Source organism: Populus euphratica, unplaced genomic scaffold (genome assembly GCF_000495115.2).
Source record: "Populus euphratica unplaced genomic scaffold, PopEup_1.0 scaffold135.1, whole genome shotgun sequence".
NCBI lineage: Eukaryota > Viridiplantae > Streptophyta > Magnoliopsida > Malpighiales > Salicaceae > Populus > Populus euphratica.
Window position 1 is genome coordinate 699,100 of NW_011499965.1, and position 27,090 is coordinate 726,189.

A 27,090-nucleotide genomic window follows, 5' to 3' on the forward strand; every position below is an offset into this window, starting at 1 on the left:
TTTTAAAAATAGTGTTTGATTAGTGTTAGTTATAACTTTAAAAAGAAATTTATTTGCTTTTAAAATAAAATAGAAATGAATGTTTTTTAAAGTGTTTTTTATTTTAAAATATATTAAAATAATATATTTTTATTTTTTTAAAATTATTTTTAATATTAGCACATCAAAATAATATGAAAACATTAAAAAATATTAATTTAAAATAAAAAATAAAAAATTTAATTTTTTTTAAAGAATTTCTAAAATGCAATGCAAAACACAATGGTTGTATACAACAGTTGATGAATCAATCCAATTCTAATAATTTTTGACATAAAAATAGGTGATTGTAGACATGCATTTTATAAAAATTAAGACCAAATTTAGATTATTACAGTTTCTCCTTTGACAAGGAATCAAGAATCATAGTCCTTTGTCAACATTAGAAAAGCAAATGCATATAAATTGATCAACAGGATTCAAGACAGATACCCAAGGAATCAACTACTTATCCTGAAAAGCTTGGTTTCATGAGTTTACTTGTGTATATGTCACATGTGGTGGTCTTTCTGCCCCAAAACATTTTTGGATGACCATACCACCTCCTAGCTTAAATCCTAAATGTTTGTATGTTAATTAGATGGCCATATAAACAGCAAGCCCCTACCTAGCTTAGCTTACTCACGCTGACAACTTCTGAATTCTTACCTCTCAGACCTGCAAAGCAGGAGGAGTTTGCTTAACATAAAGGGTTAAGAGCTCTAATTATGTAAACATCTCCTCAATCAACTCACTTATAAGCAACTTCTCTACGTCATTCACAGTTTGCTCAGCTTCATCCACAGAAAATCCGTTCCTCCACCCCAAATCCCATGTTCCACTCACTACTCCTGATCCACATCTTATATCTTTTTCCAGTATCCCATACGTTTCATCTGGAGGGTTGTAAAAGCCAAGCTTGCAATAACTAGTAAGAGTCTTAGCTCCATTAACAACTTCCTCCACCAGCTCCTCTAAAGAAAGATTAAGTCTTGGATCTCCTGTACAAGTTTGTAACAGCGGGTGCCTTGTTTGTGAATCTACACAGCTTCTAAGTTCAATGTATTCATTAGCGTAATCTAAAGAAAGTTCCATGCTGGCTATTCGATAATCGCAGATGCCAGATGTTGGAAAGGTCTCGAGGCTATTCATATTGAGATCGAAAAGCTCCTCTGCACGAGTGAGAAACAATGGACTGCTCAAAAGTAAAGCATTCAATTGGATTCCGTTTTTGGAACTTTCTCCATCTCCTCCCATGAGACCCGTATCATTGTTGGCTTCTTCAGGAGATTTTGCAACTTCCTCATGTTCAGATGTCACCAATGTATGATTGCAGGGAGAACTCTGGCTGTCACTGCAATGTTCTGAAGGGAGGAAAAAAAAATCAATGTGACAGAACAATCAGACAAAATAATAACTTATATATTTACACAAAAATGTTTCGATGTTTATTCTTGATACTAGAGGTAGGAATAGTATAATAACCTTGTGAATATTTTTTTTCCAGTTATTGTGAACACATTGCACTATTACAGCCTTTTGATTTTAGTTCTTGGTTCCACTGTCTTCTTGTTGAGAACAATAATTTTCCTGAGACCATTTCTAGGATGGTGATAATTGGTATAAGCTTCATCCTACCAGCGACAGCAGGTTCTTAGGAATGATACCTTTACCACATTACCACAAGGCTTGTTAAAACAACTATTTACCTGCAGTTTTCTTTTTCTTAAGATTGAAATCACTAATCTATTCCCACCTTACCCCCAACCAACACCAGTTTTCAGTGACGATATCAGTGGATGTGGAGAAAGAATCAGTCATTAATGTACATGTTTACGCTGAACATAAGTTGAGATGACCATGAACATGAACAATTATCGTGTGCAAAACTCATGTAAATGCACTTAGATCACAAGGATTTCCGTACTTAACAGGATCCTGAATTGGAGTTCACCAATTTACCTTCATTATGAAATTTTAAGACATTTGCTTCCTCCTCCGTAGATGGTTGATCAGCAAGTGGGGTGTTGGTTACTTTGGAAACAGGATCAGCATCATATTTGTGGCCCTTCTTTTTGTCGTCTTCTTTGCATCCTAGTTCCTCATTCTGCATGAAAGATATCATTATAACACAGCATTACTTGGTCATCTTCGAAACTTATTATATGTGCCAAACTTCAAATTTGAACTTTCTTCTCACACATGATCTGGACCCTATTTTTTGTAGTTTAAAATATAAATAGCTGAGCATGCATTTATGCAAGTAAGACTGTAAAGAGTGCAGAAATGAAAGATTGTTTAGCATCATGAAGATGAAATGTAAGAAGATATACAGTTGGTTTTTCTGTTGTAGGCTCAGCAACTATCTTCCGCCTATGATCTTTAGGACTGTGAACTGTGGTTTTTGTTGTGTGTTTCAAGATGGATTTTTGATTCGTACTGCTCTGTTGAGTAACTTGAGTCTTTGTAGTCATTGATCCATTTTCAATTCTTGTCTTTGTTGAGATTACCTTGGCTTGTTCTTGAGATCTTGATACATTTTTAGGCTTCACAACCTCTGTCTCTATCCGTTTCCTGCTATCAGTATCCACCCTCTGAGTCTTATTTACCTTTTTCACAGCTGTCTCTTTTTTCTGTTGTTGGTTAGCTACAGGACAGCTAGCTTTCAACTTGGACGAACCCTTCAATTTTGTCTTAATTCTTTGCTCTTCTGCTCTTGGAACTGCATCTTTGAGGTCCTCTACTCGTTCCTTGCTTAGCGTTTTTATTAAAGTCTCTTCGGGTTCCAGCTCTGCATTCCCTTTGTTTTCGCGAACAGCAACGTCGTCCTGGACAACTGTTTTGATATCTTTTTCTTCTGTTATGACAACTACCTCTCTGCGGTCCTTAGTTCCTTCCTCCTGGCCCAGCCTTTTGTTTGTAGGCTCATCAACTTCTGTTTTACGCAGCATTTTGCAAGTGCTATAAGTCCCCTCTTTGTAGCCTACTGATCTAGTATCGGGTTCGGGTCCTTTTTTTAACTTAACTTTTCGTGGCATCAATTCAGCTTTCAATGTTCCCATTTTCCAAACCATTGATGCAGGCACCTCTTTTGATTCGAAGCATGACACACCAGGTTTTATTAGTACAATAGGTGAAATATAATTACTAGACCTCCGGTTGGTATGCGTTTCTCTGGAGTGATGGGAACAGGACTTGAGCTCTTTGACTGAATGGCATTTCAGGAGTCCTTTAAATTGCATGGTTTCAAGAATATCCTTCAGTGCTCTTTGCTCTGGACGTACCTTATGCATTAAGGGTTGAGGCTTCCTTACCTTCGGCATTTCAATATCAAAGACTGGCCTTGGCCTCCTCCGACTTAAATCAGTCTCAACATCCAACTGTTTGTGTGGATGTTTTTGCAATGGTTTTGATGGCATGTCTTCCAGACCCATTAGCTTGGCAATCAGATTTGGACTGTTTTCCTTCCTTGGAGGAGCTGCTGTAGATATGGAGCGAGTAGAATGACTGCTGCTAGACTGAGCCACCGATGACTGGCTTGAGCTTGTGGAGGGGACATCTGAAGCTGAGTCCCTCTTTCTCCTCTCTTTGTACGTCTTCTCTTGGGTGGTTCTGTTTGGGAGCAAATTATGCCTACCAAGGCTATCTGTGATTGCTTTCTTAAGCTCATCAATGCAATAATTGGAAGAACCATCAGCAGAACGCAGTGGCCTCTGAAATCCTGTCTGGCAATGTAGACCACCAAATTGATGTGAATTCATCATTTCAGCCCGGACTTCATTAATTTTTCCTCTTTTTAGCTTCTCCTTCTGCCTTTTCAGCTGGGCCATATAATGCGAGGCTTCTTGCAGCTTGCCAAGCATGAGGAGAGACTCCTGCATATCAAGAGCCCCTTTCAACAAATCTTTTGCAATATCTTTAGACTGGCCATCAGAGCTCAACCCCTTAGACCACGAGTTGACCGTCTGGTTTAGCTTCTGAGCTCCTCTTGAGACCTCCAGGAGTTGAAATGAAGATGGAGTGCGATACTCTTCCGCAATCCCTTTAGAGACTAGCTCCTTCTTTTCAGCTATGACTGTAAAATCTGCTTTGGAGCTCTTCTGTGCTTTATGGCTTATGATCTTATGCTCCATTTTGTGGGAACCACTCTTGGATTTTCTAATTGTCCCGCATTCTACAACTCCTTTCGGATCATCACATGTGACAAATGATCTGTACATATTCTAACACAGAATTTTGATTTGACAAAGTCAGATTCTATAGGTACTCGAACAACCAAATATGACAAATTGAGTTGGGGAAAAATAAATAAATAAAAAACTCTAACAGAATACTCACATAGTTTTGGATATTCTGTCCAAACTTTTCAACGATTGTTTGCAATCAGAATCTGTTTTGTGTCAGCTCAAACACAAACAGAATAAACAATCAGCTGCCGCCATAATAAACAATTAGCATGTCCATTAGAAAAGAAAAGGATCATTCTCCTTTTGAAATCTTCAGGCATAAACTACAGGGCAAGTCCAAGAGATTAAGTACTGATAGTTTCTAAGCAACTTCTCAACGAAATGACCTTTGCTGATTGATCATGAAATGAAAGGTCAGGTTCATAGCCTTAAACATTAAAATTGGACCCTTTTTTTTTTTGGTTTATAACATATAGTAACATTTTTATGTTGCAGGCATAATGAGCATCAATGATAAACACACACATGGAACCTATAATATCAGAAAAACAAATTTAACAAGCGAGTACCTAAATTCTTGGTCCGTTCTTTCTGTTCTTTCTCAGCATTCCTCAACCCAGCTATCTCTTCCTCATCCTCCACGCATAAACCATGTAAAAACTACAAAACAAGAGAAAATACACGAACCCAGATGAGAGAAAAGCACGCAAAACAATCTCCTGCAGGCAAGGCGACAGTGATCAGGTCTGATCATAAACACTTTCAGTGAATTCCTATTTCTCACCTGCAAGCTGCAGAACATTCAAATTAAGACTCAGATCCAAAAATGAGAACAAATACAGTCGGTGCATTGCCTTTGTGGCCTGTGTGCTCACTTAGATTCGCTTTCATTGCTAGAGAAAGACAGCGTCAAAGGTTTTGTTTGTTCTGTTTTTCTCTCTTTTCTTTACTGGGACTTAAGGCACAATAAAATCATTGAGAGATTCTTGTGGGGTTCCAACTTGGTTTCTTGTCGAACGTGTATTGCTACAGAAGAACAAGACGGTGCGAAGATGAGATCACATAAGAACTTGATAGGAAACTGCCTTCAGTCATGGTTGTCAGCTTTTTTTTTGTTTTTTTTTTACCCTGCTTTTCTTAACTAAAACTTAAGGTCGTGTTTGGACTCTGGAAATTGGAGCCCGCTTACTTTGACAATTTGAGGAAGCTGTTTACAAATGTGAAGAACAGTACAACTTTCAATATAAAGATTGAGTAATTGTAGGTTTGATTCTAAATATTAACCAGCAACCAGGAATTACTATTTTATGCCTGGTTTGATTTTCTGAAAGGGCCATTAAATATTTTTTGTGCCTACCAAGTTGCCCCAAGCATTTGAATTTTGAAATGTTTCTTTAACATTTTACTTTACAAGACAGAAAGAGGCTGACCTACAAGGCTTTATCCACAATGATTAAGAAGTATTCATACATGCATATACTAATAATTGTTTTTTTTTAAATAAATTATTTTTTATACATCAAAACAATCCAAAAATATTAATAACAAAATAATTTTATACAATTTTTTTTTCAAAATTTAATTAACCCCATTTAAAATGCATTGCCAAACAGTATCTTAGTGCGGTCCATAGCATAGATAGAAATCAATGAACTAGTTGCCGGCCAAATATTCAATTCTAGGCCATCTGTGATGTATAAATTGTATTTGGTGTGGGTTTGATCCATGCTTGTTTTATTTTTTAAAAAAATTTTAGATTATTTTAATATATTGATATTAAAAATAATTTTTTTAAAAAATACTTTAATATATATATTTTAAAATAATTTAGAAAACAACAGTTATTCACTTTCAATATTGAATTACCATAGGTTACCGATGGATCCATGAACCTATTTAATGACCTATGAAAATGAAGCAAGAAGGTTCTTATTTATTGCAGGAGGATGGGACTTAAACCTCGATTTTCAAATTCTTATTTTAACACTTAATTAGCCAGTATACATCATTCATATTATTGATTTTGCAAAGCTAATGAAATAATAACATGGTGTAAATGCATTAAAGTAAAATTACCAACTATATTCTAATTTTCTCATAAAATTTTTAAATTTGAGAATATTCAGAGATCTGAATTATAAATTAAATGAATTTATTAAATAAGTTTTTTTGAAAAAAATTTCAAGTTTAAACAATGTTGTTTTACTTAAAAAGTAAAAATTAAATTAAATTATAATTAAATTGTAGATTAATTTATTATATCAATAAGATTATAACGAGTACATTTAGAGATTTGAAAAAGACCGAGATCAGATATTAAGGCAAGTAAAGTTTAATAAAGAAGCTTACTACCTGCGGCTAAAGCGATTGAAGTCTCACGGGGGGGCATGATGGGTGCCAAGCTACCAAAACGACAGCCTTAAATGCAGTCACACGAGTCTCGCAGCGTATCAACACTTTTCGTGCCCATAATAAATGTTACTAATTAATTCCATCTTCTCTATTAATCTAAATATTGTACAGACGCCCACAGTTTGAATTTCGAATTTCTACCCTTAGCTGTTTATTCGGTATTGCATTTTAACGGGGTTAGTTAAAATTTAAATTTTTCAATATTTTTAGATTGTTTCAATAATATTAAAATTAATTTTAAAAATATAAAAAATATATTATTTTAAAATATAATAACTATCATATTTTTAAAACTTTCATTAATTAGCGGGTAAAATTACCATAAAGCTAATGACTTGCTTAGATCTAAATTGGATTTTGTTTTAAATTTTACTAGTAATTAAAGATAAAAATATTTTTAATTAATTAAGCATAAAGTTTTTTATATTTCTTTCAAAAGATATGAATATCTGAAGCCAGAGATTGCAATCCAACAAGAAATTAAGGGAAGATGGAGATTTTCTCACATTGGAAATAAATAAATAAAAATCCCCCATGGAAGAGCATAGCTGAAAGAGAATCCGACGTCTTTTGAAAGGGAAGACATGTGAGTGGCTTGAACATTATTTATTTATTTATTTTTATCGTGGCTTCGGTGTTACTTTGACCACAGAAGCATAGCCACATCTTCTTGGTGATCATTTGGGAGTTTCTTTCTTGAGACTCAAGCTGCGTTCATCACCTCTTTACACCAATAAAATAAAATAAAATAAAACAAAAAAATTGTTTACCATTAGTTCTCAGTCTAGAATGATTTCTACTTGCCAAACCATTCATGAATTTAATGTAATTTACAAGAATTTCCTCAATTTACTTCTTCTGCTTCGGTGCGTCCTGGATAAATTGTTGTCTAACAAGATAAAACCTAGGAAGATGATTTTCACACTATAAATATCACTATAAATATTATTTCATTATAATGATGGCTAATTGCTATGATGGTCTCGTTAAGGAGAAAGGAGAGTGAAAAAAAACTCGAAATAAAGGATGGATTTTCGGGTATTTAGTGACCTCAATCTTTTTGTGGGTTTAAAGAGTTTCTACTCAAAATAGTTATCATAACTTGTTTTTTAACCACTCTTATATATATATATAAATATGATAAAAAAAATCTCAATCAAAGAAAGAATTTTTTCCTTTTAAAAAAGTATATTCCAACCAACCAGAAAAACAATATAAAAAAATATTAAAAATGCAATTTGAAACAAAATTAAAAGAAAATGGTTGAATATAAATAATTGAAAAATCAATGAGTGAACTAGAAAAGACATCAATATACAGGAACTATTTTAAATACAACCAGGGATGGAATTAGAAGGAAAAATATTGAAATTCTCTAAATAATTGAAAATTGAGAAGTCAATTATTGAATTGGAAAAAATAGAGAAATTGAGGGACCATTTTAATGAAACCTGGAACAAAATTGAATGAAATATCGAGAAAAAAAGTTGAAATTCATCCAAAAAAAATCTAAAAAACAAATTAAAAAAAAAACAAATTGAGGAACCTCTTTGAAACAACATTGCTCCATATATATATATATATATATAAAGTTAAGTGAAATAGTACATTTCACTTAGTTTTCATTAAAACAAGTAAGATGACATCATTTTGGTCCATGGGACAAAACAATCCCCTTCATGGCATTTATACAACTCTTTATTTTTTTATCCCATTTTACACACACTTTTCTCTCTCCCACGCATCCCACAAAATATCAAACAACATTCCAGTTTCATTTATCTGTATTTGTACTATATGCTCAATAGAAAGATAAATAAAAAAAATAACCCTCTGAAACTACTGCAAAACCAAGTGCAAACGGTCCAACACAAAAATATTTGGTGAAAGTTTTATAACCATAATGGAGGACTGTGTTTAACCCATGCGAACTAACGACCACAATCACTCCACCAGTAAAGGTTTTAAAAGCTTCATCATTGCTTATAAATAAAAAGGTAAAACAAGGAACAAGGGGAGTCAGGCTAAAGAGAGAAAATGCCTAACTACAAAAAGAAAGTTTGTGATGAGGAAATGAGCCATAAGGTGAAATATAAGAAAATGAAAGAAAAAGAAGTTGGAGAGAAAAGAAGGAAGAAAAAAAGAAAAAGAGAATAAAAAACTTAAGAGAAAGAAAAAAACCAAATGAATCTAAAAAAACCTTCCAAAAATCTATTCACTGCCATCATAGCACCGTCTTTATTGTTAGAACAACTCCTCCCTCATATGGAACCAACCTCAAGATAAGTCGAATCCTTCTTCCTTCTCATTTCTTCTTTTATGGTAGGTTTATTTATACATGGCTTGTTATTAACAAATGCAAACAATAAATATGTTGCTATTCACTCATATATTTTTATATTATTAATTTTTATTTTTTATGTTAACGTTATTTTTATTTTGTAAAACCACATATTCATCTTTTTTTGTATGCATGTCTATGTAAATATTTATTTTTAAGAAAGAATGAAAACAACATCAATACTATTTTGTCAAGTTGAGTCATGTTTTTTTTTATAAAGCCGAGTTTAATATCTAGGTAAATGTATCTCATACTTTTTAGGGATTGATATATGTTTCAATTCTAAAACAAGTTCAATAAAGAGTTTATGAGTTTTCATCAAATTAACATCGTGTTTTGATTACATTTATTTTTTAAATGGCTAAGTTAACATGTCTCTTAGATTTAAGAAGCGATGCAGGCCTTCTGTAATGTTTTTAATAAAAAATACGGTCAATAATAAATTTCAAGTCTCGTCAAGGTAGAGACTAACGTGGATCAAGTATGATATTTTATTCAGTTTTTATTTTTTATAAATAATAATAATAAAAGATCAAGAAATACAAGTAAATAAATAAAATAATTAAAAAAATTATTGAGATACTTTTAATTTAGGATTTGATGTTAACTAAATGAACAATAATCAATAATAAATGATTTGTGAACAATCTTGTAATATAATTTGGATATTAGATGACTTACATAAAATAAATTAAAAGAAATAGGTACTTAAGATATCTCTTTCTTGAAAAGCATGCTGTGAGTTTGCTTTTTTTTTTTATTATTATAACAAATCTTTTATTCAAATATTTAGAGCAAATATATATTTTATAATTCTTAATTTCTTTAAAGAATTAAATGGTTAGAGAGTGACTCTATTTTTTATATTTTCTTTAATTATCGAAGGTCCTATTTCACATTAATAATGATATTATAAAGTGAAGGTTTGAGTGACTGTGATATAGAATGTTTTGATGTAAATGAGAGTTAATCAAATTATCTACATCCATTAGGATGTCTAAATTGATTAGAGAATCAATATATAAATCAATTAACTATATGATTATGTTTTTTTAATAATTATTACATGATCCAAACATATTTTTATAATTTTTATTAATCAATAATTTATCCTATGGGCAACGAAAATTCTTGCACTTCTGATAGGCAAAACGGGTAAATGGTAGAGAAAATCTGCTTTGCATAGAATGCAAGACATGTCTCCCATGTTCTAACATATCATTCATAAATATTAACATGCCGTCCTTCGCAGTGCATAAGACTTGTGTTGTACTTTAAATTTCGAATAATTTAGTTTTTTTTCTTCTTATATTTAATATTTTAAGTATTTTAATATCGTTATTTCAAGGTTAGCTAATCAAATATAAAATAAATTGATTAGGATGATATTTTAAAAATATTTAATTTTTTCTCATGAAATAATCCACTAGGTCAATATGCTAATAATTAGTTTCATATTGTTTTTTAGCATAAATCAAAACTAAATTCTACTGTGCATTTAAATGTCATAATCTTCATAGTCATTGGGATGAACTGTTATGTCTTCTCTGAAAGTGTTAAAAATTTATTAAAAAAAAAACACAGAGGAAAAAATGGCTACCTAAGAAAAAGCTTAGAACAACCCGTAAATTCAATTCAACCCAAGAAAAGTTATAAAATATGGAAAAGAGTTCAGTTCTAAGCAAAAGATTTTTTATAAAATTAAAGCTCAAGAATAACAAGAGGATGGCGAAGTAGAAGATGCTCACATGGAGAATGAATATGACTTGTCTATCAATGTTAGGTATAAAAGTATTTTAATAATATTTTTTTATTTAATATGAATGTATACTAGGCTAATTTGTATATATCTCAATTAATCTTATGAGTTTTGAAGTTAATAATTATGTAAATTTTCAATAGCTCTGAAAAGAACTTAAACTTATTATTATTAAAAAGCAAACTCAAGATTTCATTAGTTAAACTATCTTTCAAGTTTCATTTTAATAATACTACTAAACTTGTCGATAGTTGTCAAAAATTAAAATTGAGTGACAACACATATAGTTTAATAATATAAGCTATTTTCTCTTTCATGTTTTGTTAATAAATAACAACGAGGAGATTTTAAGGATTTTTTTTAATTTATTATAAATAATTGAATTTGATGAATATTAAATATAAAGTTTTCATTCTGCTAATTTATAATATATTAGATTAGTTTAATAGGTCACACAAAAATCATGAGTTCAGAATAAGTGAAGCTAACATTTTCAATGCTTTCAAAACATTTTAAAGTCATCATGAATTTATGGTTATAACATTTGGATTAGCAAGCATAGGTGACTTTTCAAGTCTTAATGAATGATATATTAGGGTTATTTTGAAGAAAATCTTTGATGATATTTTAGTGTATTTATCAATATTATAACTAATCATTAAGAATCTTATAGTATTATTTTGTGTTTTAAGGAGGACTCAATTAATTCCAAGCAATCTAAGTGCTCATTTTATGAAGCATATGTTGAGTACCCAGGGTGTGAATGATTATCCAGATGAAAGAATTTTTTTAAAAATATTTTTTTTATTTTAAAAAATCAAATTAATAAATTTTAGGTAATTTTTTTATTGATTCTAACATCCTTACATCAACACCATTTAAATTCCCCTAAAAATACATGGATTTGGTTTTTTTAGATAAAAAGTATTAATAAATTAAATATAAGTGACTTTTGTTAGTAAAGCAAGTAGCTTAAGCATAAAAAAAAAAAAATACAGAGTACAGAGCAAAACATCAATGATCCTAATTAAAGATAAAATTTAAAAGAGTTACAAAATGAGTTCAACTATGTATAAGAATTGTAAATATTTTTCTATTACATTACATGCCATATATGCCTTTATTTTTTGTCTATTTATATAAACATGATTGTGGCTATTTTTTAAAATATTTTTAATTTAAAAATATATTAATTTTTTAAAAATTATTTTTAAAATCAGTGTATCAAAATGATCTAAAAACACTAAAAACACATTAATTTGAAATAAAAAATAAAAAATTTAAATTTTTTTAAAAATACTTTTAAAACACAAAAATAAACTAGAAGTTACAGAAAAACTCAAAAAATCAGTTTTTTCCAAAACAAATTGTCATACATAGTATAAATATTTTGGTTATTTTTGATGGGGATTTCCATACATAACTGTATAAAGAGTACAATACTTTAAAGAAATTTGATTGGATATTTTATCCTAAATGCAACATCAACATTGTGACATGCCACGATATTATTAAAAAATTCTCAGCCATTTTAACAAATTAAAGAATTTCTAGAAATATTGAATTTAATTCAAAAAAAATAATGTTACTCTTATTTTTCATTATTTTTCTATCCATGCATCACCTGAAACCCTAGAAAAACATTAAATAAGCTTCTTGAATCACCCATAATCTATATAGTTCTTTAATAACACTTTATAATTTTGACAATCAAATTAAACTCTAAAAACCCTTAGAAACTTTAATAATATGATATCAAAATCTTCTCATAAATTTGGCTTCCCTCGTAGAATTAATAAAAGCACTAAACAAAATGAAAAAAGAAGAAAAAGTTGTCATCCTAATAAAAATATCAAAATCAAAATGAAGATTTGAATTTCTAAAAAAATAGAAAATGCCTAAAATTCTAGAAAAGAAGATATATAAAGACTCAAAGCTTACCAAATAGCATGTTAAACACTTAAAGCTTATTAAAGATTTTATATATAAATTATACAACATAGTTGAATAGTATATTTGCAAAAGCATATTCTAAAAAAAACTAGTGATGCTTATAAAATAAACACAGCCCATCACTTCCTAAATGTACAAAAAAAAAGAAAAACAATTTTATGCTTATTTGAAACTAGTGTGTTGTTAATAATTTGTAATATTTTATGGGCTTAAAGAGTCACTATTATACTACCATATAGTTTTGGCATACGTATTTGGAGTAGAAAATATTTCCAAATGTATTAACAGATGATTAATAATGAAAAGTTTTGTATAATTATGATTTAAACTATGTCAATCAAATATATTAATCAACTTAATAAGCAAGAATATACTCATTTAAAAAAAAAATTCTTGAATTTTTTTTAAAAAGACAAATGGAAAAGGGTAGCCACACTTTATAGAACGTGCAAGACATGTCTTTCATATTATATTTATAAACCTAAAAAGTTACTGTATTCAAAATATATAAAATTCTTTCCAGTACACTAGCTATTTTATATACTTTCATGTTGTTATTTTAATTATAACCAATCAAAATTTTATGTTTTGAAAATAAAAAAAACTCCATCATGATAGTATTTTAGAGATATTTTAAAAAACATATTAGGCCACTATGCTGTTCACTCTAAATCAAAACTATATTATATACATTGTAATAATTTTCTTTTTACTAAATATACATTCATATTTTAGAAACTAATGGATTTTTCTTTAACTATATTAAACATAAATGAATTAATTATTATTAAATATGTTTTTTAGTAAAATTGTTTTTTTTATGGTTAAATTCTTCTTTATTTATTATTTTTAACCACAATATCAACAAATTAAAACATCTAATTGTAGGATAAGTATTAAACATCCTATGGTTTGAGTTTGCTATGTAATTTCATTTAATACTATATACTTTAATTTCATTTATAAAAATTATTGTAAGGACATCTAAACGAGTTGATTAGTATTGATTGGTTAAGATAGAAAAAATAAGTTGCCATCTTATTTTATGATAACTAGAAATACTAACTACTCTTTAAAAATTTTATATAAGAAATTAATTTTATAATAAGAAAGAAGAAAATCACCTTAAAATATCTGGTATTTCATTTTTGTCTTTTACAATAAAAGTATTTAATGTGCCTATATATTAAAAGCTTCTCTAAATTGGTATATATGTGTTTATTATTAAAGGTAAAACATTAACAAGATGTAATATAATAATTTAGGATTCAGGCTCGACAATATAACATGATCTTTACATTTGCATTATGAGTGTTGAATTCAAGGGGATGAAAATGGTTGATTGGGCTTTGACCATTTAACTTGATCATGTTCACGATAGGTTTAAAATTCACCATTCACTCAATAGGTTTAAGTGAGATTATCTCGATTTATATCAAATTCTCTAGTTATATCAAGGATAAATATCCCAACATTCAAAAATAAATTCACAAAAATCATCATGAACATATAAATTTAAATAACAAGTTAATTATCATTTCTTTTTATATTAAAAAAAAAGAGTTGATCATTAATTATTTTTATTATTCTTTTGTCAACATCCAAAAACAACTTTCAATGGCAGTTCATTTATCTATAATTGACTTAAAAAGAACAAAAATAGTTAATACATAAAAAATGGTGAGAAATATGATATTTTGAAAATACTTTGAATATAATGAAGCCAAGTCTTATATTATGCTATTTTATTACCCATTTTTCAACATCTTAAAACAATGCTTTGTGATGATTCATTTATATTATGTTGGCTTTATGGATAATACAAGCCTTTAATATAAAACATAACACCATCTAATCATATATACAAAGTCAATGCACATAAAATTTGCATAAAAAATGCACATCAATTACACTTATACCAAACAATTACACATCAGATAAATCTGTTATGACCCATCCTCTCAACCCATTACAAGTATGATTTTAACCTCATTACATCTTGAAAAATACTATGTTGTGTCAATATTTTTATCAACACCTTTCTTTTCTGATGAAATGCTGATGGAATATTTACGTTAAAAAATCAAATTTTACCACCCATCTTTCATTAGGATGGCCATCAACAACCTTAATTTTCAATGGATTATTTCATCGCTAATTTCATTGAAAATGCACCTTTACTTTTGACATTTTATTTCATCGTCGATTTCATTAAAAATGCATTTTATTTCTGACAAACTACTCCATCATCGATTCCATTAGAAATATATAAATCAAAGATTCTATAGGAAATTCCTAAACCTTCCACAACTTTTTAACGAAATGAGAGCAACCATTATCGATGAAATCATTAATAGAAATACACCTTAATTTTTTATGGAATATTCCATTGCTATTTTGTTAGAAATGCCAAGACTTTATGTAACTTTTCGATGAAATATGAGTAACATTACCAACATAAATATGATTTCTTCGGTATTTCATATTGTTTTATATTGTTTAGTTGTTATAACCTCAAATGCATTTTTTTAACCCTAAACTCATAACAACAATAAAAAAAAATAAGATGAAGTATTATAAACTAAATTCCATGCACAATAATTATATTAAAATGAATTTTGTACACAATTTGATTTTAAACAACATGTTAAAATTTCTGAAAAAGTAAAGGGAGAGGAAAATATCCTAAACCAAAAGATCTAGAAGGGGAAAGAGAATGTAAAGCCAAATATGCACGTAATTACTCTCATTTTCTAGTACTTTCTTGTTTGATTTATTCTTTTATTTCTTCTTTTAGTTTCACCCTTATTTATACTTTTATATTAGGTAACTCAAAAGCTAGTTATTTCATAACCCTATTTTTGACCATCTTCTTAGTGACAAGTGATGGACTAAAATATTGTATGTCTAATATTGTACAACTACAACACAATCTTATATCTTATGTTGATGTCATAGGCATATCATAAACATGATTCCAATCAGGTTTATCAGTTGCTTCAGTCTTTAACCATAATTAAAGATTGTAAAGAGGGTGGGTAAAAGTGTTTTTTCCATGTTTTCCAACCTTGTTGACATTACATGCATCTTGTAAAATAAATAAAAAACAAGTAAAAATCCAAAATTCATATTAATGATGAAAATAAACTCTAATAAGACAATTATAATTATCCAAAACAACTTATAGTAATGCTTTTGCTCTACCGTTGATAAAACTTTTCTTCCTTTTCTTTCTATCCTCGTTCCTTATATGAGTTTCTTCATATATCTCTATTGGATTAGGTTTATGCCTAAGTTGTTTTTCCTGTAAAAACAAAAAATTTCTAAAAGGTCTTATATTAAATTAAAAATTAAAAAAATAATTAAATATGTAAAGATATGCTCTTATAAAGAGCTTTGCATGGGTAACAAAAGAAAACACCTTTTTGATATGATTGCTCATCAAACCGTAAGTTTTTTATTTTGATTTTGAAACCCAAATCATAAGAGCCTTCTAAAACTATCTAATGCCACAAATTATTGATAAACAGAAAAATTACCCTCCATGACATACCTTAGTTTAAAATTTTAAGTTAAGGTTTCTTCTACTGAGATTAGAGCTTTTTTCAATCAAGTTAATTTTATAATTTAGGTTTCGATTGACTCTCTCTTCTCTTCTTTTTTATCTCAGTTGAGATTGATTGTTTAGTTAGAAGGATGAGAGTTAATTATATTTATATGAGATCAATATTATTGTTTCACTTCTTAACTGCTATAATCATCAACTGTTTCTTATAAAATATAGTTTATAATATATGAAAAATTAAGATTAAAACATTATTGTATTTAAATCAAAGAGTGATTAATATAATTTATCAATTTTTTTTCTATAAATGGCAGTAGTTCGAGTATCACTAGTATTTTTAAAATTTTAGGAGGGGTTAATTTATCCAAATAATTAATAGGGTTATAAATAAGCTAAGTTGATCTCGTATGTTGCTTGAAGTTCAAACACATTTTTTGAAATTGCTATATAAATAAGTTAAATGAGCTTAAGCTCAACTAAGTTTGGCTCATTAAAGCTTTAGAGTTGGCTCATTAAAACTTAGAGTAGGCTCGTACGTAAGCTCATTTATAAACTTGAGAACATGTGAAAGGCAAAGCAACTTATATAAAATCTTATAATTTAGTAAATTAATTAAATACATTATTTTTATGAAATAAAATTAATTAATAATGAATATGGTGAGAGTTACATAAAGTATTATATTTTATTTAAACATGAATTTAGCAATTAGATGCTTCATTTGTTTTCTTATCGTGAAAAAAAGAAAAGAAAAGAAAAGAAAGACATTGCCATTGATCGGTGATGGAGTCATTTGCTGCTCATAAAACGGAGCAGCACAAAACTTCTCGTTATTTCCCCAAGCAGCTATATTTGTGGTGTTTATTATTATTATTATTATTACGTAGAAAAAAGGCTATATTTGCTGCAACCTAATAAAGAACATAGCAGTAGAAATCTGGATGTCCTCAGAATAATGGCAAAAGTTAGCTCCAGTTTGTGTGTTCTTCCCGGGCTTGTAGGTGGCCGAGCATCATTGACCTTTCAAAGTAGCCTCGTTTCCTTACACCGACCGCAGTTCTTTTTCTTTTGCTTTTTTTAGATTTTATCGAACAGACATAGACATGCACCCCACATTCTCTCCTATGAAAGACATAAAACTTAACTAACAACCACTCAACAGCCTCCTCTCCTCTTCAACTGAAAGCCTGTAACCACCTTTATCTTTTTTCCTAGATCCCTTCAAAATAAAACCAACACCGCTATTCCGGAAAAGAAGAGAGATCGAAAACCCTTTTCTCTTTCGATAAGAATTTTGCAGCATTGCTTGCCAATGATCATGTTTTCATTCTCTCACTGCTGATCGTTGAAGATAACACTTGATTCATTATGGTTAGAGCATTGAGTCGTGAACAAAGCATTCTGAAAATCAAGTATCCCAATCCCACAAAGATGTTCGATCAGCTTCCAGGGCGACAGGTTCAGAGCTTCAACCTTGAAAATAATGCAGGCGATGGAGATGATGTTAATCAATCAAGGAGTTACATTGTTCCTAGAGTTGTAGGAGAACGCCTTGGCGGCTGCCAATATATTGGAAGTCCACTTAATCGTGTACGAGGACCAGTGAAGGCCTCTCGTACAGATGGTCATGGTTGCGCAGCTCCTGAGACACCAACTCGTCAAGAAAAGCAATTCTTATCAGGTACATACATCACGTATAGTTCTCTTCTTTCTGTCTTCATCGCTCAATAATATTATGATTGTTTTGAAAAAGATTATGCCATTTTTTGTCAGATTAATCAGATGCTATCACTACACAAATTGAACAGTCTATGAGAAAGAGAATCTGTTTTTGTGAAAAGATTCGAAGATCATGATGTTCTTTCTTTGTTACGTATAATTTGGTTTGCATTTTGTACAGACATGGAACTGATGAAGGAAAGGTTTGCAAAGCTGCTTTTGGGTGAAGATATGTCAGGAGGTGGAAAGGGTGTCTCTTCAGCTTTGGCTTTATCAAATGCAATTACAAACCTTGCTGGTGATTTTTTCTTTTAATTGTTTCTTTTATCTGCCAATAAAAAGACCATCACTAACATTTCTAGCCATATTTGTACCATTATTTCTACTCATCTCCTTGATTCTTATTCTTACACGATGCAGCATCTGTTTTTGGAGAACAAAAGAAACTAGAGCCAATGAATCCAGAGAGAAAGGCAAGATGGAGAAAGGAGATCGATTGGCTTTTATCTGTAACAGATCACATTGTTGAGTTTGTTCCTTCACAACAATCCAAGGATGGAATCAATATGGAGGTGAGAATTCTGGGCATGTTTAAGCATTTCTATGTATGCTTTGTTTCTCATCACTCATAATTGCATATGAAATTTTTTTAATCTGAACCACGTATGCCTATACGCCAGATATTAATATTTTATTCTGATTTGATAGATCATGACGACACGGCAAAGAAGTGATCTGCTAATGAACATTCCTGCTCTGCACAAACTTGACACCATCCTCATTGTAAGTACTTTGGTTTTCTTGCCTTCTCTTATTGGAGAGGATCTTGTATGAACTTGCAATGTTTTCTGATCATATTCGCAATATGCAGGATCTCCTAGATCAATTTGGAAGCCAAAATGAATTCTGGTATGTTTCCAAAGAAGAAGATGATTTAGAGCAAGGAACTCCACCAAGAAATGATGACAAATGGTGGATCCCCACGGTCAAGGTTCCACAAAATGGGTTAGCAGATGTAACTCGGAGATGGATGCAGTTTCAGAAGGATTCTGTCAACCAAGTACTTAAAGCAGCTATGGCTATAAATGCCCAAGTACTATCCGAAATGGAAATTCCTGAAAACTACATCGAATCCCTTCCAAAGGTATGGGAATGAAATACGCTCAAGCGCTCTACTAAAATTTGATACAATTTGCTTAATTTCTCCTTTGTGTTATTGGTAGAATGGAAGAGCGAGCCTCGGAGACTCGATCTACAAGAGCATAACAGTAGAATACTTTGATCCTGAGCAATTCCTTTCAACCATGGACTTGTCAACCGAGCACAAAGTTTTAGACCTCAAGAACAGGATCGAGGCTTCTATCGTGATTTGGCAGAGAAAGATGAACCAAAAGGATGGAAAGTCAACCTGGGGTTCAGCCGTGAGCTTGGAGAAGCGAGAACTCTTTGAAGAGAGGGCAGAAACAATCTTACTTATTCTCAAACAGCGGTTTCCAGGAATTTCACAATCATCACTAGATATAAGCAAGATCCAATATAACAAGGCAAGGACATGTATCATTACGTCTGAAATCTGTTTTCTGATTATATTTCTTCAGGAGCTCGGAAACTGACATTGTTTTAGTACTTCTCTTCAGGATGTAGGGCAGGCTATTCTAGAAAGCTATTCAAGGATAATAGAAAGCTTGGCTTACGCGATCTTGTCTAAGATTGAGGATGTCCTGTATGCTGATTCCCTTGCACGAAGTCCACAGTTAGAGTCCAATCAGAAGCCAGATGAAGAGCTGGACAATTTGACTTCTGCAGAGACGCCAACATCAAAGACACTCTCGGATTTCATGGGATGGAAAGTAGATCTGGGAGAGGCCAACATGAATAAAACCACCTCAACAGACAACATGGAGAACAGCTTCAAAGGAGAACAGGACAAGATCAAGGACAAAACAGATACAACCCCCAAGAGGTTTTCCTACTTAGAAAAGCTTGAGAACCTGAGTGGAATGAGAAGCCCCACCGCTCGACAGTTCCTCTAAAGTTCATAAAAGGAGAAAAGAACAACAGAAAGCCGAGAAAGAGAGGAAGAAAACAGTAGAGAGGTTTAGTTAGAGAGCCTGATTTGTGAAATGTAGATAACCAGGCCCAAGTAGGAGTACAATGTTTGGTTAGTCCTCCCTTCGAAACGCAGGATGAAGGAAGTCTCAGCATGTAATCAATGAGTGCGATGCATTTGAGGTTTCTTATGCACTTGTTAACCCAGCTTCGTCTTATACTCAGTTCACTCTATTCTGGTTTCCTTTCCACTCTCAGTCTGACATATGCTCTCCAGATTGCTTGAAGCTACGTATGGATTCCTTTTATATTTTCATTTTAGACTGACTATGAAACGCGATTCTAGAAAATAGGAAGGGATCGACCAAGAAAGTTAAAAGTTAATCAGTTAAGATAGCCAGAGGACGTGATCAACTAGGAGAAAGTAACTGAACGCGTATTTGCTTGTTTTTGTTTACAGTTTTTCATGTTCGTCATTTTTCTTACGTAGTTACTTGGGTTAGTTCACATTGCATTATTTTCTCTCTCTAATATATTAAAACAAAGTGAAAAAAAAAACACTACTTTCCATTTGATTTGCGAGAATTCTATCTTTATTTAGTTTTGGTCACTGATTTTTTTTTTCTTTTATTTCATCCTCCTATCTTATATTTATAAGATTTTAAACCCTCACATATATACACTGATTTTTTTTCCTTTCGTTTCATCTTCCTATTTAAAACTCATATTATATCAATCCTTTTTAAAAAAATTTAAATTCAAACTCGTTATCAAGTTTAAAATAACAATAACTTGTATTAAAATACTAAGATTAACCCTTTCATCAATACATTTATTATCACCAAGACTAATTCTTTTCATTAATAGATAAAAATAACAAATTCAAGAGAGTCAAATGATTAAAGCTATAAATAATTTTAAAAGAGTCAAATAATTAAAACCATAAATAAAAATTAAAAAACAAGTTAAAAATTAAATTTTAGTTTAAAAAACACAAACCCCAACTTTCAATCAATCAAAGTTGGCTCGAAAGTTATCCAAAAGACAATATATCATTTAATATATAAAAAATAATTGGGAGTGGACGTCCCTTTGAAAAAAAAGATAAAAAGAGGTAAATAAACTTGGCCTTCTAGAACCTCAATTTTTTTTTCTAAGGTTAGGCGCGCCTATACTTCTTTAAAAAACAATGATTAAAATAATATTAAAATAATTATCTAATCATTTGATTCTTTTAAAAAAGATTATAAATTTTTTTATGATTATATTATTAATTTCCTTATGAATAATATTTGTTAGTCTAATATGCAAAAATTTTGAAATTAAATTTACTCATTAATATTAAATGAAAATAAAATATAAAAATTTGAAATTAAATTAACTCATTAATATTAAATGAAAATAAAATATCTACTTTATTATAATTATCTTATTCAATTTTTTTCAAATTTATTGTCATATAAGAGTGTAAAGAAAATTAATTCATGATTTTTATTTATTTATTTATTAAAACTTAATTTCACAATGATAATAAAAGCTTTACTTAAAAGACAATCCTTAATAAAAAAAATATTTTCATCAAAATAAAAACAAATAAGTTTTTATTAGAAATATTGTTTTTTCCTTTGGTTAAAATAAAAAAAAAAATACATCCCTGTATTTCCTTCTAAAGTCATTGTTTTTTTACTGTAAAATTAAATAAAAAATAAATTCGAAAAATTTGCCCATTTCAGCTGGTGGTAAATATCATTAAGGTAACGTATCTTGAGATCAACATCCATATTTCTTTAGAAGATAAGAGATTTATCGAATCCTTCAAAGGTTTTCTTCCATCTTTATTTTGATAGGATGTGGATAATATTAGTCATTGTAATATCAATTGCTTTTTTGAAAGTAATTTTTATATAGAAATATATTAAAACAATATTTTTTTTATTTTTTTAAATTTATTTTTGATAGGAAACTTAAAAAAATTATTTTAAAATAAAAAAATCAAATTTTCAAAAGCATAATATGACTGCAAAAAGAAAGACTACCGCAACCAATCCTTCAAAAGCACAGCGATAGTCAGGTAAGGTGAGCCAATAACATAACAACGGGCAAAAGAGAAGAAGCCATAACTGTCTCAAAAGGAAAATGGCATCTTCTCAAGTCTTAATGAAAACATCGCATCTGCTCAGACGAAGTTGGGAAAAAGATCCCCAGAAGCGGAGCCTCCAATCCAGAGAGTACTTATTATATAGGCCAAAAACCTGTTGATTTTAGCCAACACGGGTGACAGCAGCATGTATGGCATCTGCCAGAAGAGGGACTGTCCTGGAACTAAGGCCTGCCATGCTTATCCTCCTGCAGAAAGAAAGATGACCAAAATAATACCTTTAGCCGCAAAAAAAAAAATAAAGTCATTTTAAAATTAAAAAAAAATAAAGTATTCCGTCTATCTCCTAAAAAAAAGTCATTTTAAAATTAAAAAAAATAAAGTATTCCGTCTATCTCCATGTATATGGACCAGATAACAATATACAAATATGAGTTGGATCTTAATATTTGTCCACGAAAAAAAAGAGTTGAAACTTGACAAATCAACACAGGGGAATCATTGTTCTTCAAGAATAATCAAACAGAAAAACGACGTTACATGCTACAAAACATGTAGATTTATGATGGAGAATTGTGAGGTTTACAAGAGCTGAATTTTGTTGATAAAATACCAGAACAGAGCAAAGACATATTCATAAATATAGGGAGGTGTGGCATTTTCATCTTTTCAACTACGTTGATGCAAGGCAACAAAAAATTGATTAAGAGTTGATAGCAGGGGAAAAAAGATTATTTATCTTGGGCAAACGTGTTGAACAACAATTACATTGTATTTTGAAATAGAATCCAAACAAATGGACAAGGAAACAATGTCAAAAGCAAGTAATATGCATGTAAAATAAAATCAGCGGAAGTGAAACTGAAGAATATTACAACAGCAACAAAAAACTTCAGTGCATGGAGGATTTTACGTTTCGTTTCTTTCCTCTTTTTTTGAGGAGGCTCAAAAATGCTCCCTAGTTAATGACTTAGCATCAATTTCGCCCCCAAAGAAGTTTTTATATCTTTGCTGTCAATAATTTTGTTTTCATAATTGGGGCCTTCAATGAATTTCTAAACAAAAAAATGTAAGATCCCTTCAAAACAGCATTGTTTCGTACAAAAAAGGTACAATTTGAAGGAATCCAAGATCAGATATGAATAGAAAGACTTGATAACTTATGAAATTTCAGAAGACAACACTAAAACAAAACAAAAAAAAAAAAAATAGGAACAAAATTGAGAGCCTATTTGGTGTCATTTTTGAGGTTTGGATTTTTTTTTTCTAGCCAAAAAAGTAAAAAAGCAAAACATCTATAAATGGGAATAACAGATAGATTTTATTACCCATCAGATGTCATGTAAATGTGATACTCTTTGGTCATGAAGGCAACTTGTTCAGTGTTCAAGCCAGTGAAGGTAAACATTCCAATTTGCTTGATAATGTGACTCCAGTCACCAGGAGTGCCTGCCAGAAAGGAAAAGAGTATCAGTTTAAATGTATAAAACATCACATAAAGTATGCTTACTAGTGCATGGTCTGCGAAAGAAAAACTTGCTTGAAAGGTAGATCAATGATTATCCAGTATAGACACATGAAAGCAGTAAACTGTTTGGTCATCATATGTTTGCAAGGAGTTTCCACAGGGACACTCTAATATCATTTTCTCTGTGTACATCTAGTAAAAGGTGTTCAGATTGGCACTTAGGAAATTGAGGCCTTTGTGATTTTGTGCATACATGGGGAAAGATTCTGGAAATTCACATATTGGTTCTGAATATTTTATCAGTAACGAAGAGAGTCATGGTGGCTGACACCAAGGAATTTTGTAGATGATTCAGGAGATGAGTTTGAATGGTACTATTGACACAAGTTTACAGGCCCAACCATTCGAACCATAGGCTAATGTAAGAACCAAACAGGAAAATAAAATGTATAAAATGACATGAATAAGCAAACCTCTAGCAGATAAAGCATCAAATAGTTTTTGGCGCATGCTTATAATCCGGTCAGCCATTGCTTTCAGCTCAACAGTCCATTCATTGTACATATCCCTATATGAAAAAAAACCAAACAGTCAAGCCAAGTTTTACTGATAGCTCAGGCTGAGTCCAACAAATCAAAATAATCATTTTTTTGTATGCTTTTGAATGCAGCAGATATCATAATTTACATGCTGCGACTCCATACCACTCACTATAAATATTTCTAGTTGTGGGAATGATTTCTGTTAATCCAGAATCTTTATGGGCATAATTTAATAACTCATTTGAATAGAGAAATTCTTTCACTGTGCCATTCTTCTGGACGGAATTTAAATAAATTCTAAATACGTCTCTATCAGACATCAGCTTCTAAGATTAAGCTGGCTTGGTCATGGGGCTTAAAGCAATCTCACTAAGTTTAAGAGAGCTCATACCTGTCTTTGAGAATGGTGGCCACAATTGATGCACCATGAATAGGTGGATTAGAATACATGGGCCGTATCACAAGCTTCAACTGGCTCTCAACCCTACTTGCAACATCTGCAGTCTTGCAAACCTGAGAAAATGAAACTGCAAGTAATTATTTATGAACATGTATCTTACCAAAAATTACTCTGCGTAGACCTCTGTTCGCACAAAATAAGAACAAATAAAGCTAGTTGTCACCAAATAAAATGTAAAATCCTCTGAAAATACTTTCAGAACAATGGCAATATCACAACCTCCTAGGATTTCTAAATTATTTTTCATCTCCTGTCTGGTTAAAGATGTCATCATCACCTTCCCCAAGAGTGAATCAGGAAACACATTTGGCTACTTTAGTTTGAAAAAATAAAAGAGTAAATTATTATCTGATCCCTTTGTTTCTAGTTAAATAGTTAGTTAATCCCTTGAGGTAATTTAAAATTTTCAAAAAGAATTAACAACCAACTCTGGTTTAGGGACTAACTTGTGATTTTAAAAACCAGAAGAACTAGCTTACAAAATCATCAAAAATAATTTAGTCTGAAAAAAACAGAGAGAATAGTGCTCTACCTTTTGAAGATTTGATCTATATATATATGACCTTGCTTATCAAAAAGAGGGTGGGAGGTGAGAGAGAAAGACCTTGCTTGTCTATAAAATAAAATAAAACAAGAAGGCATCTTCTACATAACCAACCAGAGAAGCCGATGGTATTCTGGGAATCTAGAAGTTGTCACGTTATACCTCATTTATTTAAGTTGCAGGCTTCAGTGATCAAGTATTTACTAATTCATGATTGTTAAGCTTATAGGAAAACTTTCAGAAGCTGAGTGTCTTACTATGCTGAGAGCACCAACACGTTCCCCATAGAGGCCCATGTTTTTTGCATAACTCTGAGCTGCAAGACATTCACCACCATCTGCAACGAACATGCGAACAGACCCTGCATCTGCATCTAGGCTACCACTAGCAAAACCCTGGAGTGTCAAAGTACAAGATATTAGTCACCTGTGCTACAATCAACTAGCACTAACAAAACTTGATTAAGATCAATCCGTATTCATTATTCCAAGCCAAACTTCTTTTTGCTGAAGATATTCACTAAGTCCTTAGTACCTGGTAAGCACTGTCAAAGAATGGTAGCAGCCCTTTTGATCTCATCAACTGTCTGATCTGCTCCCATTGTTCAATGGTTGGGTCAACACCGGTGGGGTTATGAGCACATGCATGAAGAAGCACTATAGATCCTGATGGTGCAGCTCCAAGATCCTCTAGCAAGCCTACATGCCATATACATAACGTAAGGCTGATTCTTTGAGTTGCACAGCATCATAATCAATCAGCACCATGATTTAATTAAAACTCAGTGCACAAACAATGATACAAGAAAAAGGTGCTAAGGCCTCATATGAAATTTATCAATTAGGATTTTAGAGTCAAATAAAACCACAACAGAAGTATAATCAGCAATAACATAAAACTGTAAGCATTGTGACTGTCTATCTAATGGAGTAACAACAATTTATTAGGCTGATACAGTGTGATAACATAGATTAGAGGGTTCAAACCTTGGAAATCCAGCCCACGTGTTGCTGGATCATAGTAGCGGTAAGCCTTCACAGACAGCCCTGCAAGACCGAAGATTTTGGTATGATTTCCCCACGTGGGATTCGGGATGTAAATCACGAGCTGCCAAACAAGATTAGATGAACATATCACACATTGTATGATAACATAGATTAGACTGGCAAGATTTTATGTTACGAAATACCAGGTAAAGCATAATGAAAGAAACATAGCAGAAAGAGTCCTTACTTGGTGGTAATGCCTAGCAAGAAACTCAGCCCCAACCCTCAGAGAACCAGTACCAGACAAGCACTGGACAGTAGTCACTCTGTTCTCTTGTATGGCTGGACTGTTGCACATCAAGCAATAGAATCACAATAAGCCAATCAGCAGAAGTAAAGGTGGGGAAAACGGAGAAAATGTTATTGAATGATGCCGAATGCAAATAACATCAAAATATTTACCTATCAGCACCAAAAATGAGCTTGGCACTCAATTTGTTAAAATCGGCAAGTCCAACAATGGGAAGATATTCTTTGACCCGAGAGCTGGAAGAGATATACATATTTATATAGTAATGAATATCCAATGATTGAATGAGAATGAGAGTGGAAATGATTGAGATGGCTTACCTGTCATTCACTAACATCTGCTCTGCTCTTCTCACCACATTCAAAACCAGAGGCTTCCCTTCCTAATACATATAAATCAAACCCAACAAATCGCACATCATTATTACTTCACATTAGTATTAAGAATAAAAATGGTTAACAAGGAAGGAAAGTACCTCGGTTCGGTAAGCACCAACACCCAAATTCAACTTATGTGGGCTGCTATCCTTGTTATATGCAACTGTCACCTGTTTTTACAGCAAATTAAAATCAATTACTAGTATTCTTCATTCAATCCGCCGCAAATAAATTTACATCCGAGAAACTGGCTTCTCGTGTAAGACTTAAAATGGGGGGGGGGGGGGGGGGGGGGGGGGGAG

At 31.3% G+C, this 27,090-nt stretch overlaps 3 protein-coding genes across 7 annotated transcripts in view; 1 reads left to right on the forward strand and 2 right to left on the reverse strand.

The window, feature by feature from the left end:
• Nucleotides 1–407: 407 nt before the first annotated feature.
• LOC105138939 (uncharacterized) lies at nucleotides 408–5,458 on the reverse strand. 5 transcript variants are annotated; one of them, XM_011045189.1, is made up of 7 exons: nucleotides 4,990–5,458; nucleotides 4,775–4,865; nucleotides 4,506–4,596; nucleotides 4,357–4,395; nucleotides 2,352–4,241; nucleotides 1,981–2,125; nucleotides 408–1,382 (listed from the first exon to the last, which is right to left on the reverse strand). In XM_011045189.1, the coding sequence occupies exons 5-7, from the start codon at nucleotides 4,236–4,238 to the stop codon at nucleotides 745–747; spliced, it is 2,670 nt and encodes an 889-aa protein (XP_011043491.1). In that variant the 5' UTR covers nucleotides 4,239–4,241; nucleotides 4,357–4,395; nucleotides 4,506–4,596; nucleotides 4,775–4,865; nucleotides 4,990–5,458; the 3' UTR covers nucleotides 408–744. The 5 variants fall into 5 exon arrangements, with proteins under 5 accessions (XP_011043491.1, XP_011043488.1, XP_011043490.1 ...); XM_011045186.1 differs by having other exon boundaries at nucleotides 4,357–4,408; XM_011045188.1 differs by having other exon boundaries at nucleotides 4,357–4,408; nucleotides 4,775–4,924.
• An 11,964-nt stretch (nucleotides 5,459–17,422) lies between these two features.
• On the forward strand, nucleotides 17,423–20,641 carry ROPGEF8 (RHO guanyl-nucleotide exchange factor 8). The gene is made up of 7 exons (XM_011045191.1): nucleotides 17,423–17,916; nucleotides 18,136–18,252; nucleotides 18,375–18,526; nucleotides 18,663–18,737; nucleotides 18,826–19,098; nucleotides 19,178–19,498; nucleotides 19,592–20,641. Exons 1-7 carry the CDS (start codon nucleotides 17,604–17,606, stop codon nucleotides 19,985–19,987), a joined length of 1,647 nt encoding a protein of 548 aa, XP_011043493.1. The 5' UTR covers nucleotides 17,423–17,603; the 3' UTR covers nucleotides 19,988–20,641.
• Nucleotides 20,642–22,000: 1,359 nt separating this feature from the next.
• The window catches only part of LOC105138942 (aspartate aminotransferase, cytoplasmic), a 5,467-nt gene continuing 377 nt past the window's right edge, over nucleotides 22,001–27,090 (reverse strand). The window contains exons 2-12 of the mRNA XM_011045193.1: nucleotides 26,887–26,958; nucleotides 26,732–26,793; nucleotides 26,564–26,647; nucleotides 26,349–26,448; nucleotides 26,102–26,222; nucleotides 25,650–25,813; nucleotides 25,373–25,510; nucleotides 24,503–24,624; nucleotides 24,043–24,137; nucleotides 23,430–23,550; nucleotides 22,001–22,349 (exon numbers count right to left, since the gene is read on the reverse strand). Coding sequence (XP_011043495.1) covers nucleotides 22,265–22,349; nucleotides 23,430–23,550; nucleotides 24,043–24,137; nucleotides 24,503–24,624; nucleotides 25,373–25,510; nucleotides 25,650–25,813; nucleotides 26,102–26,222; nucleotides 26,349–26,448; nucleotides 26,564–26,647; nucleotides 26,732–26,793; nucleotides 26,887–26,958 — 1,164 coding nt within the window. The 3' untranslated portion in view covers nucleotides 22,001–22,264. The remainder of the gene's footprint in view (nucleotides 22,350–23,429; nucleotides 23,551–24,042; nucleotides 24,138–24,502; nucleotides 24,625–25,372; nucleotides 25,511–25,649; nucleotides 25,814–26,101; nucleotides 26,223–26,348; nucleotides 26,449–26,563; nucleotides 26,648–26,731; nucleotides 26,794–26,886; nucleotides 26,959–27,090) is intronic.

Bases quoted from the DNA above. Each gene is read 5' to 3' on its own strand.
- LOC105138939 (XM_011045190.1), bottom strand. From the start codon at position 4,238: ATGTACAGATCATTTGTCACATGTGATGATCCGAAAGGAGTTGTAGAA. The intron at 2,126-2,351 runs GTATATCTTCTT...TCTTTCATGCAG, and splicing joins CTACAACAGAAAAACCAACT to AATGAGGAACTAGGATGCAA. The intron at 1,383-1,980 runs GTAAATTGGTGA...TCCTCCCTTCAG, and splicing joins CTTAAAATTTCATAATGAAG to AACATTGCAGTGACAGCCAG.
- ROPGEF8 (XM_011045191.1), top strand. From the start codon at position 17,604: ATGGTTAGAGCATTGAGTCGTGAACAAAGCATTCTGAAAATCAAGTAT. The intron at 18,527-18,662 runs GTGAGAATTCTG...CTGATTTGATAG, and splicing joins AGGATGGAATCAATATGGAG to ATCATGACGACACGGCAAAG. The intron at 19,499-19,591 runs GCAAGGACATGT...ACTTCTCTTCAG, and splicing joins GCAAGATCCAATATAACAAG to GATGTAGGGCAGGCTATTCT.